The sequence below is a fragment of the Ascaphus truei genome, chromosome 3 (genome assembly GCF_040206685.1).
Source record: "Ascaphus truei isolate aAscTru1 chromosome 3, aAscTru1.hap1, whole genome shotgun sequence".
Taxonomy (NCBI): domain Eukaryota; kingdom Metazoa; phylum Chordata; class Amphibia; order Anura; family Ascaphidae; genus Ascaphus; species Ascaphus truei.
The window spans coordinates 232139070-232151905 of NC_134485.1; the positions used below are offsets into that span (position 1 = coordinate 232139070).

At 44.4% G+C, this 12836-nt stretch overlaps 1 protein-coding gene across 1 annotated transcript in view; it reads left to right on the forward strand.

Moving 5' to 3' along the window:
* Window positions 1-6945, forward strand: part of XK (X-linked Kx blood group antigen, Kell and VPS13A binding protein) — a 59581-nt gene extending 52636 nt beyond the window's left edge. The window contains exon 3 of the mRNA XM_075590303.1: window positions 4586-6945. Coding sequence (XP_075446418.1) covers window positions 4586-5415 — 830 coding nt within the window. The 3' untranslated portion in view covers window positions 5416-6945. The remainder of the gene's footprint in view (window positions 1-4585) is intronic.
* The last annotated feature ends 5891 nt before the right edge of the window (window positions 6946-12836 follow it).

Below are 12836 nucleotides of genomic sequence, written 5' to 3' on the forward strand. Positions count from 1 at the left end.
TAGTCCCTAGACCCTCCATTCTGTAAATGGGGGGGACCACTAGTTGGGGGGGTGGGCATGGGTAGTTTCTTTGTTTCTAGTGGTAATTAGGGGCGTACCCTTATCTAGGTTGGTCCTGGTATACTAAGTACCTGAGATGACTCTTTGACCCGCTTACTCTGAGGCTCTGTATGTGTTTACCTGGGTTAAGCATATGTAATCACTTAGTTCGCTAAATAGCTTATAATAGGGAGGGGGGGAGGGGGGGGGGAGCAGGAGGGGTACTAGGGCAGAGGATGGGGGGGGGGGTAGGGAGGGGGAGGGGAATCCGCAGGGGATGCATATTCACATAACATTTGCAACAGTATCGTACATTTGTATGCCATCCTACTAATATTGAGAGAGAGAGGGGGACCTCTTAATATACTGGCTCCCCTCTAGTTCTGCATTTTGTCGTCTCGTCGCTGACTTCTTGTTTCATGTATGGGGGGGAAAAGTGGGGGGTGGGGAGGTGCAGAGGAGGGGGGGTGGGGGGGGTGCAGAGGGGGAGGGGGGGGGGAAGGGGGTGGGACGCCTGTTGAGTTCGTAAACGTGGGGGGGGTGGAGGAGGGGGGGTATAGGAGGGGGGGGGTGGGAAGAAGGAGGGGGAAAGGAGGGGAGGGGGGAGGGGGGTGATAGTAGTAAAAAGAGGGGGGAGTATTTATTATGTGAGAGTTTAGGCGACATTATATCTGTGAGGTTCTTTTGACTGAAAGTCTCAGTCTGAAATCTAATGGGAGAGCGCCCTCACATGGTCAAGTCTGGTATGTATTGTTCCTTTCAATTTTACTGTACCCGGCAGACTCCTAGGCTGGTGCTGGGTGCTGTTCATTCTCCTGTGTTCTTTCACCGGCTGGACTTCAGTTTTCGCCCTCCAGGTAGGTAGGGGGGGGACCGGGGTTTCTTCAGCGTCTGTGTGGTCTCAGAGGGGGAGATGGGGGGGGGGGGGGTTAGAGCGAGTGCGGGGGGGAGAGAAGAAGGGAAGGGGGTGGGGGAGGTGAGGGTAAGGGGGGCAGAGATGTTTGGGGTACTCGATTCTGGTAGGGGATGGAGATTGTCTAGGACGGTGGAGGGGGGGGAAGGAGTGTGGGTGGGGGAAATGGGGCGTTCAAATGTTCTCTATGTGTTGTGCATGTAGCTGGGTCTGTGGCGTTGAGGGGGGTGGTGGGGGGGGGCGGTTTAGGCAGGGGGGGTGCACTGAGTATTCGGCTGGAGCGGGATTGGGAGAACAGTGGGGGGAGCATTACGGAGTGTGGGTTGGATGGGAGGGGGGGTCTGGGGAGTGTTCTTTGGGGGTCTGGGACTCCCCAGGGTTAGCACTGTGGAGCTGCGTTTAGTAATTTATTTATTTATTTCTTTTGCCGTACTTTACCCTTCTTCCGCTGTGTCCCTAAGAGGGCTCCGTCCCTCCCCTCTGCGTGTCCTGCTCCCCGAGTCTCCTGTTAAGGTAAGTAGGGGACATGGGGGGGGGATGCCTGCTTTTGGACTCGTTGCAGAGGGGGAGGGAGGGGGGGCGGGGCTAGGGTAAGCTTATGGGAAGCTCAAGGGTGAGGTTTTGAATCGGGGTAGTGTTCTGCTGGGGGGGAGAGGGGGGGAGAGAGAGGGGGGGGAGAGAGAGGGGGGGAGAGAGAGAGGGGGGGAGAGAGAGGGGGGGGACGCGAGGGGAGGTGGGACAGGGGTGGGGGTGGGGGAGAAGGGCTAAAGTACATGCATGTAGCCTGGAGCTGTTTGTGGGGAGGTGTGGGGGGGGGGGAGGTTGTTGGGGTGGGGTGGGGGAGGTTGTTGGGGTGGGGGGGGGGGGCGTGATTCTTTCTGCAGGTATCGTGGAGTTATGTAGGTAGAAGCCTCAGGGGAACAGGTAAAGGGGGAAGTGGTACAGTCCCGAGCTTTCTGGTGATGTCATCTCAGCTGGGCTGGGTGTCAGAACGGCTTGTCTTGTGCTGTTGTCTTTTCCTCTTTAGGATCCTGATGGGGTCTTGGACGTCTTCTGCTGGGCTAGGCGTTCTGAGGACCTGGAACCGCGTTGATGTGGGGGTAGATTGGCTTCCTCGTCGTCCTCGTCTCGGCCTCGTCTCTGGATGGGTGGTAAGTCCAGGAGTCGCAGGAAACCCGGTGCGTCATCAATGTGGGTGATAGTATGGAGCTTACCCTTAGCAAGAACGCTTAGTTTAAAGGGGAAGCCCCATCTATAGCGCACATTGTGGTTTTGCAGGTGCTGGGTCAGCGGCTTAAGATCTTGTCGACGGAGGATAGTTATTCTGGATAAGTCGTTGTATATTTGAAGCTGCTCGCCTTGGAACGGAATTTGGTTCATTCCTCTGCTTTTGTTTATTATTTTCTCCTTGGTGGTGTATGAGTGGAAGCGAGCGATGACGTCTCTGCGTCTCTTTGGGTCTTCTCGTCGTGGACCGAGGGCTCTGTGGGCTCGGTCTAGCTCCATGTCTTCCTTTTTTAGGTCTGGTACCAGGTGCTGGAAGAGATCCTGAAGGTAAGATGTGAGTGCTTCTGCGGGAACCGACTCAGGGATGTTCCGGAACCTTAAGTTCTGACGTCGGTCCCGGTTCTCTTGGTCCTCTAATCCATCCTTTAGGCGGTTTATCTCCTGGTTAAGTCGGTTAATCTCGTCCTCGGCCGAGGACTGAACCGCTTCTATTTCCTCCACCCTGCTCTCCAGGGAATCTGTTCTTTGGGAGATTTCGGTGATATCCTTTTTCATTTTATTTATAGCACTATTAAAGTCTTGGCTGACATCTTTTCTGAGTTTGGAGAACATTTGGGTCATATAGTCCTCCAAAAAATCTTTAGTGATCAGGTGGCTAGCTGTGATGTTCTCCGGGATCTGCTGCTCGCGGGTGGGAGTGCTTGCCACGCTGGGGTCGGCGCCATCTTGGCTCAGCTCCTCCTGGTCTCCCGGGCGCTTCGACGGCGTGAAATAAGCTGAGACACTCTGCATGGGTCCCTTTTTTTGGTGCTTAGCCATCCTTGAGCTTAGCTCTTAGTGCCCTCTGGTTTTGGTGAGTTTTGTAGTGGTTTTTGTGCTCGTTCTAGCACCTTTTCATGGAGGGGAATAGGGAGCTCCGAATCAGGCTGGCATGTGGTGTGACGTCACCACCGGAACCTACTATGTTCTCTTTAATAATGATATATTAGAGCTGTCCGTTCTGTATGTGGCTATTATGTATCTAAGTTTGGTTACATTGTCATTAAGCAGTGCTTATATTGCTGTTGCAGGTCCTTTACCATAGTAATCAATCAGCGGTTAGGCACTCAGGGAGATCTATACAAACCACTGTTTTGGAACCCCTATATGGTTTATCCATTCCTGGGTCTCTGATATGATTATGTGTATATCAAGACCACATTCTCCCTGCTTGCTTGATCACCAATACAATGTATACCTTTACCATCACTGACAGAATGAACAACAAGCCACATATTGTATCCTTTTATTATGTCATCTCATCGCAATGCATAGAGGTTATTGCTGCTGGTCATATCATATGTGGAGTTATATGTGCAATAGTATATACTATTAGTTGGTCACTCATCCACTCTGAATTTTAGGCTATAATTGGGCACAGTCAGTTGGACTAATATCCCTGCATATATTGAGCATATTTTCAGTATAAGACCTTACATATGTATGCCTACATCCACATATGCATTGTGTTTTGAATTTAATATCAGACAGATTCAGAATATCCTGATATACAGTATACTAGATTACTATTTTATCTGGTACAGGCACCTTAGATCCCATATGCAGCTCTGGGCTGCCACCCCCAGGAGGATTTTAAACATCACATCACTGTACAGTATATATATTCACTATATTGTAATAGTTTATTTGGATGTTAATACAATTTTCTTGTTTTCTACATGTGGTTCATCTTATGGACCTCCCTAGGAGGTCTTTAAGTTAGTAGTTCATCCAGAGCATACTTACCTACAATGGTAGAGATATTGGTATCACCCAGACTTATATAGTCCTTTTCTTTCTATCCTTCAGCGAGTGCATATCTTAGGGCTTTTTTGACCCTCTTGGGCCATATCTGTACACATAGGTATATTCTTCCTATATTGCACCCTAAATCAAAGCACGTACAGTATAAATATTTCATTATACCTTTATGTGTTAGGTTGAGCGTTTGGGTCACATCGTTGGTTTACACTTTATTTGGCTTCAATAAATTATTGCATTTATAAAATTCGTGGCGCCTCTATTCTTCCTTTCTTGTGTTGCCGTTATGCAACCATTTTGCAGTTGCAGAAAAAGACTCCTTTATTTACCAGTGAAAATAAGTCTAATATTTTAGTAGGAACATGCTGTTGTCAAACTGGATGTATATTGTACTGAAGAAAACATGAACAAAGATGTGATGTAGGCATTCTGAGCTCAGTGAGTTGAGCTAGTGAATAAGAAACAAAATTAATCATAAAAGCTTGAAATTTACTAATGGTATTTTCATAATTTCGGTAGCAAAGATTGAGCAAATTAAGTTTTTGTATGTTCCTTAAAATCTGCAAAACTGTAGCTCTTAAACATTTATTTTTCTTACATTTGCAGGCATTTTTATGACCATTTCTCTCCTGTCCATTGTCTATGGAGCATTACGATGTAACATCTTGGCCATTAAAATCAAGTATGATGACTATGATATAAACATTAAACCTGTCGCCTACTTGTGCATATTCCTGTGGAGAAGCTTTGAGATTGCCACCAGAGTCATCGTGTTAGTCCTCTTTAGCTCAGTACTACAAATATGGACTCTGCCAGTGGTGTTATTAAACTTCTTTGTTTTTTTCTTCTACCCTTGGATCCTCTTCTGGCAGAGTAAATCTCCCTTCCCTGAAAACATAGAGAAGGCCTTGACACGGGTTGGCACCACCATAGTGCTTTGCTTCCTCACTTTCCTCTACGCGGGAATCAACATGTTCTGTTGGTCTGCTGTTCAACTCAAACTGAATGATCCAGACTTAATTAACAAGTCCCAAAACTGGTACCGCTTGGCTGTGTATTATATGCTGAGGTTTATCGAAAATGCCTTCCTCTTGCTACTGTGGTACATCTTCAAAACAGACATTTACTTGTATATTTGTGCCCCTTTGCTGGTCCTGCAGCTACTGATTGGTTACTCCATCGCTGTGTTTTTCATGCTAGTGTTCTATCAGTTCTGCCATCCCTGCAAGAAGCTCTTTTCATCTACTATCTCAGAGGGTTTACTAGCATGTTTCAAGTTCCTTTGTTACCTGTGCATACCACTGAAATCCTCAACAACAACAGATACGTTTGGTGCCAAATCATCAGAGAGCGCTGAAAACAGTGGACCCACAGATTCTAAGGCCAACCAGTCTCAGAATGGAAATACTCATCACAGTGCATCTTCCAATGCCTGAAGCCTGATTTTGAAATACAAGTTGCATAACAAGGCAGCGATTTGGAAAATGTTCCATTTACACGAAGGAAAGGAATTATCAACAATGAGATTCATCGATCAAAATGTCCTGTTTTTTTAAATGCCAGTTTAAAAAACACCAAGAATTTATTATGAATATACTGTTTCCGACCCTTGCGGGGGTTTAAATCACAGTAGCTTAAAGAACACTATGTAATCACTAAGTGGAAGTGAACCGCTATGGTAATCAGTCCAGTGTGAATATGATTCGAAAGTCGGTGCCACAGAACTGTATAAGAAGCGCAATCGGAGAAAGAAATATGAAGCTGTACTGAAAGTGCTTAAACCTGCTGTCCCAGAGAATATATTACAAATATTCAAATGACTTTATGAGGGTGTTAGGGCGCATGTAGAGGTTTATTAGAAGGCCAGAAACCCTTTTCAAATAGCAGAAATAAAGATTAAATACAACTTTCTTAGGTTTGACGAGAGGATACAATCGTCAGTACGCTGTACATGCTCACTTTGCATTGTTTTTATTTAAACTGCAGTAGTTCATCAGTTGGGAACAGATCTTAATAGTGTTTTTGGGAGCCGCTCCAACCATCTTTATGGTTAAACCTGCCATACTACAGAAGACAAGTGCATGCGGCAAATACATAGTTGTTTTAATATATTTTACTATTTAATATATTCCTTGTCGTTTTTCAGTAGTAAAAAATGACTCATCAAATGAGAAACATAATGTAATATGCTATAGCAAAAAAAATAAAAAAGCCCTAATGTTGAGTTGATTTATGAATTATGACATCAATCAATAGCTGCTATATAACTAGACTTGTTAATATTACTTTTCCAAGTTTCCTACTGAGGGATATATGAAAGTTTACATGTTGCAGTGGAGTAGTAAATGTTGCATAAAACTTTTTTAAAGCACTCAAAATGTGTTAATAAGAACAAACGCCTGTACTTGGACGTTAAATGAAAATATGAAAATAAACAAGGGATCATCTTTCTACATAAGAAAAACAGATATTGCTAATGACGTGTAAAATAGAATGTTGCCTATGCAGAAAAGTTTAGCCATTTATTTAGTCCACCAACCCACTATGACAGGAGAAGTTATGCTTCTTTCTAAATACATGTTGGTGTACAGCAGCAGTTACAAAACCATCATTGCCACAGACTAGAACTGAACTGGCAACATTTCAGTTTAGTAAAAGAAGAACAAAAGACAAACAGAAAAAGATTCATTCTATGAATTCTCCGGAGAACCAATGAATAAGGAACGACGAGTATTGAAAAAAATTGGATCCACATTACAACAGCATATAGTATGTAGGTTTGTTGATGCAATATTGCATTGTAAAGGAGGTTCAAACACAGGTCAATACACCCTTTTATTATATATAAAAAATATATATATATGGTATGCCACGTATGATAAATCACACCACGTATATAAAACCGATAACATGATTACTCCATGTGATATTATTGTGCAATCCAATACAGTTGTGTTGTTTCTTGACGTGGTGTGCTGCTGTTTTTTCTACACAAGGCTGTACAGTATTTCAAAGCCCAATGGGACATTATATTCAACAACAGAGCTGTCAACTTCCAAGTCTCCTAATCAATTTGGGGGTCAGGAAGAAAAACAATCACTTTAATGCAAAAGTATTGACTTCAATGTGTGAGCTATTTCACTGACACCTGTGGGGTCTATATAACAAGGCAAAAGTGGTGCGCAAAACATACGGCACTATGTTTATCAGAGGAAAAATCCTACTTATTTAAATATGATTTTTGTTTAAATATGAATGGTGGCTATTTTGACCTAGAACTGCACCATTCTTGCATTGATACAAAGGCCCTTAAAGAACAATAATAATCATTAACCCTTTTACTGCCCTTCTGACATGTTCTGTACTTTAAGAAAGCGGGCTGGCCTGTCAGGGGGTCCTTATACCATATATATTGCTTGTTTTCCCAGGGGAGATCGCACTCACCCTAAAACACGATTTTGTTTCTGTTCATGTCACTGGGGGCTGGTTGCAACCAGGTGATTGCAACTCCAATAGATCCCAGGAGACTGGTGCCACCAGTATGCTGGCTGCACTAGTCAGTGTGATCTAATAAGCCTTCAATAAAAAGTTAGCCCAGCACATAGCTTCTGCTGAACAGAAGTACAAACTAATGTTCTAAGCTGTTATTTGGAGATGGTGCTCACTCTGCAGTGGTGGTGCAGCCACTGAACCCCCTTAATGTATGAATCCAAGGAGAAGATTGGAAATCTGCACATACTGTACTTTAGACCCATGCAAGACAGTTACATAATTTGTATTAATAATTGGTAGCAAAGGTTGCACAACATTTTAGGAAAGGGATCTCCCCTTTCAAAATATGTTTTACATATAAAATCACTCTAAATATTCACAGTACATCTCCTTTTAGTTCTCTCTGCAAAGACTTAGCTACTGTAGGGTTGCCAGGGTTCCCGTATATACGGGATGGTCCCTTTATCAGCTCCCAGTCCCTGAAACTTATGTCGGGACGCTTAGATGTCCAGTATTTTCAGGGGGGGGGGGGGGGGTGATGGCTCCTGTATGCAGCAGAGTGCTTTGGAGGAGGACAGTGGCGGCTGCAGAAGAGGGCAGAGTTGAATCCCGCCCCCACGGTCCAACCCAAAAGTCCATTACAACTTCCAGTGTCTGTCCCAGGACTGGCTCTGCTACATTCTACAGGTACTGTAAGAGAACAGAGCTTTTAGCTTTGGGGAGCGGGGGGCTGAGAGATATATGGGTGTCTGGAAGATGGATGGGGGAATGAGATTGATGGGGGGCTGAGAGATTGGAGATGGGGGGATGATGGATGGCGGAGGATGATGGATGGAGGGGGAATGATACAGTAGATGGAGGGAGGAGTGTTGGGGATTGATGGAGGGAGCTGAGAGATGGATGCAGGGAGGGTGATGGTTGGAGGGGGGCTGAGAGACAGAGGGAGGGGGGATGATGGATGGAGAGGGGGGCTGAGAGGACGGAGCAGGGGGGGATGATGGAGAGAGGGGCTGAGAGATGGAGGGAGGAGGGGGAGTGATGTATGGAGGGGGAGTGTGGGGGAGAGGGGATTTAGTTCGACCCTCTTCTTTTATACAACGCCAACTACAGTAACGCAGGGGAGCTTGCAAGGTGGCGAGAGAGGTTGTTGCTGTCAGAGCGGTGTCGCACGTGACTCGCAGGGGGAGAAGTTGCACCTCTGAGAGCTCTTACTGCCGGCGTCCCGTACTATAAAAAAATGTATGTTTTGATCCACTACTGTTATTTCAAACAGTCCAGGAGGAGCATGTATGGGATAAAAAGAGAGAGAGAATACACAAATATAAGTGCAGATGTATAGGATGCAAGCAGTATGGCTTATGCTGTAATCTTGGCTCGAGTGTTCAGCCTACTCACTAGATTCAGATGTATAAAAAGCAGTTTGCAATTAGGGCTGCTACCCGTATGGAGTGGACGCGGTCTGGATCTCCATCAGGGACACACTCAGCAATATGTGGTTATGTATAGGAGAGACAAGAGAACACTACATAGTGCGATCGGTCTGATATTCAAATTTATGTAAAAAAGATATAAAAGTGTGCACTTACAATGTGCATATTAAAAACAAGCATTTATCACATCATTTGTGAAAAAACGAAGGGTCGCCGCGCTCTCACCGCCTCCCCTGGGTCTTTTGAGCCTCCTCTCCGTGTAGTTTGCTGTCAGGGCCTGTCTCGTTGCGTCCGTCCTGGCGTGTGACATCACGGCTCCTCGGCTTGAGAACTACGGATCCCCTTCTAGTCCAAAATCCTACCACTCTACGCGTTTCGCCCAGTCTGCATAGACTGCGTTCGGCTTCGTCAGGAGTGTGTCAACTAAGGTAAGTGGACCTCTTATATATCTTCAACAATTAATTAAACAATTTAAAATGATTGAATCAGTTCTAATGGCACAGGTGTTTTTCTTATATCAAAATAGGTTACAAACTTAGATGTTAAGTGTATCACTGAAATTCCGATGACCATAGTGTCAACACACACAGTACTTTACATAATGTATATGATATGAACCGTCATTTAGAAGTAGTATTAAATCTTTTATTATTATGGAGGAATATACTAAGCTGTTTGTTCATTAGATATTTCATCCACTATTATACTGAGTGGGAGGTTGATCTTATTTGTGGTTCTAATGTTACTTTGAAGCATTGTCGCTTAATTATCCTAAATTAACTGGATGACTGTGATGAGGAATAGGAGCAATTGTAACTCGTGTATAAGAGCAATTATAACTCGTATATTGGGGTATAAATCTCAGATACAGAGAAAGGGTTTTATGGTTATCAAATGGAGGAACATTTTATTTTATTTAGTCTCGCAGGGAGACATATTGATGAATATATATATCTATAAAAGTGAATCCAATCTTATTCATGAAATGGGATAACAGTGTTGGATTTTCAACCTCAAATACATATCTTCAACATATTGATCATGATGTCTGTTGTATTGGATTGTATTGTATTAATACTGATTGTATGATTATGTTTTTTATGTAAATGAAACGTCATTTGTATAATATTATATATTTCACTATATAGATTTATTAGTATAAAGTCTTCACTTTTATAGATATATATATTCATTAATATGTCTCCCTGCAGGACTAAATAAAATAAAATGTTCCTCCATTTGATAACCATAAAACCCTATCTCTGTATCTGAGATTTAAACTTACCTTAGTTGACACACTCCTGACGAAGCCGAACGCAGTCTATGCAGACTAGGCGAAACGCGTAGAGTGAGACTATTTTGGACTAGAAGGGGATCCGTAGTTTTCAAGCCGAGGAGCCGTGATGTCACACGCCGGGACGGGCGCAACGAGACAGGCCCTGACAGCAGACTACACGGAGAGGAGGCTCAAAAGACCCAGGGGAGGCGGTGAGAGCACGGTGACCCTTCGTTTTTTCACAAATGATGTGATAAATGCTTGTTTATAATATGCACATTGTAAGTGCACACTTTTATATCTTTTTTACATAAATTTGAATATCAGACCGATCGCACTATGTAGTGTTCTCTTGTCTCTCCTATACATAACCGCATATTGCTGAGTGTGTCCCTGAGGGAGATCCAGACCGCGTCCACTCCATACGGGTAGCAGCCCTAATTGCAAACTGCTTTTTATACATCTGAATCTAGTGAGTAGGCTGAACACTCGAGCCAAGATTACAGCATAAGCCATACTGCTTGCATCCTATACATCTGCACTTATATTTGTGTATTCTCTCTTTCTTTTTATCCCATACATGCTCCTCCTGGACTGTTTGAAATATCTCTAACGTCTTGGAACCCATGACACAGGTCCCACCAGAGGGTTGAGCAGGGTTATTTAATATCACATATTTTACTAATTTATCACATTATCCTATATCACTTTAAATAATATTTTATTTAATCACAATTTTGTTTATATCACTTTAAGTTGTTTAGCGCCTAAGATCACTTAATTTACAAATATAGTGATCCACTACTGTACCATAAAGACTAGCTACTGTGCCATAAAATGATTGTTAAAAAGATCAAGTGATCATATTTAACAAAATAGTGTCATTCAGGGACGCCAACAGAAATCATGGAGCCCAGGACAAATAAAAGGAGCAGCGAACCCCCCCCCCCCCCACCCATAGCGCACCAACCACAGAATTTTTTTTTAGCATGCAACTTTTACTTAACCCCCCAATACATATAAAAATACACCCCCAACCCCCCAATACATGTAAAAATACACCCCCCAATACATATAAAAATACACCCCAAACACATATAAAAATATACCCCACTCCCCCCCAATACATATACAAATATATCCCACTCCCCCCAATACATATACAAATATACCCCACTCCCCCCAATACATATGTAGCCCCCTGTAAACAGCACAGGCTATACCTATCTTCCTTCTGCTGTGGTAAGTCCTGTTAAGATCAGGCACCAGTAATCATCCTGGGTTTCCCCCCCCCCCCCCTTATAGCCCTATCCTGAATGATAGACGCAGGCCTGGACTCTGCTGCAGGCGTGAGCACGAGGGGAGGTCCTGTTGACATCACGAGGGGCAGGGCTAGCTCATATTTAGTAGCCAACTCCGGTGAGTAGTGCTCTTCGTGCGAGAGAGAGTTCTTCGTTCGAGATTAGTCAGAGTCTGGAGTTGCCGGTTAGTTATGCCGGGAGTATGCAGTGCCGCTAACAGGCCATGAGTCAAGAAATCCTGCGGATCGGACCGAGGATTTGGAGAGACTTACGGTTTCCCTGCGCAGAGTGCAGGCGAAAGGAGAGTGTACAGAATCAGCGTCTTTTAAGTAGAGCTGATAGAGTTATAGACTTGGTGGACCAATGCCCTCACCCCGCTGCCAGGGGTGATGGGGAGAATACAAGACCCACCGCGAGGCTAACCTCGGGGGTGGGCCACGAGGTATTGAAGCCCTAGCTCAGACCATCCTGCCGGAAGAGTGACTTGGAGGGAAGGAGAGGAGGAATTATCTGGGCGAAGGCGAGTGGCGTATAACCCGTCCTGGCTATTGTGTTGCGGCTGTTGGAAGCCCTTATCGTTGGGATATTGTTGCGTTGTCAAATAAAGAGACTATTCTTCATCCGTAAAGACTGTGTGTGACTTGGAAAGTACTACCCTGGGACCCAAGGGGTTCTTCTATACTGGTCCTGTCCCATATTCCTGGGAGTATAGAAGATGGAGGCGCTGCACCACTAAGAGATCATGGAGGCTACCATCCCAGAAGCCCGGTCCTGGCTCCCCCACAACATCGCGGGAAGCTCAGGCCCTCCTGTTCCTCACAGGTACGCACCACACCGCATGTAACCTACCCTCATGCACCCTAGACACCACCGTAGAGTCTGGGGGGGGTGGGGGGAAGCAGGGTTACATTTGGAGGCACTGCTGATAGATATATATCAGAACAGTCCAGAATACAGAGAAATGAATCTCCCGATGGGTGCTACAAAAATCCTGAATAGATGGCTGCAATATAGCATCTGGGTGGGACATAAATTATAAACAAACCCCCAATAACTGTGCATTTGAGGAAGGCATGGCTCATTATATAACCTAATGAAAATAGACCTGTATTGGATAAAGGGGTATCTAGATAAGAAATACAGAAGTGAGCCCACATACTGTATGGTAGACCAACCCCATAGATCAAGCTAAAGGAACCCCCAGGTCTATAGGTATAGAGCCCTATGAAAACTCAAAATAAACACAGTAACATAATATATAGGGTAAGGAGAATGAGTAAACTCACATGAAATCTCCTTAGAGGTCCACAGTACCCAGGAATGGCGTGCATCGATCCAGCAAACAAAACAGCATCAAA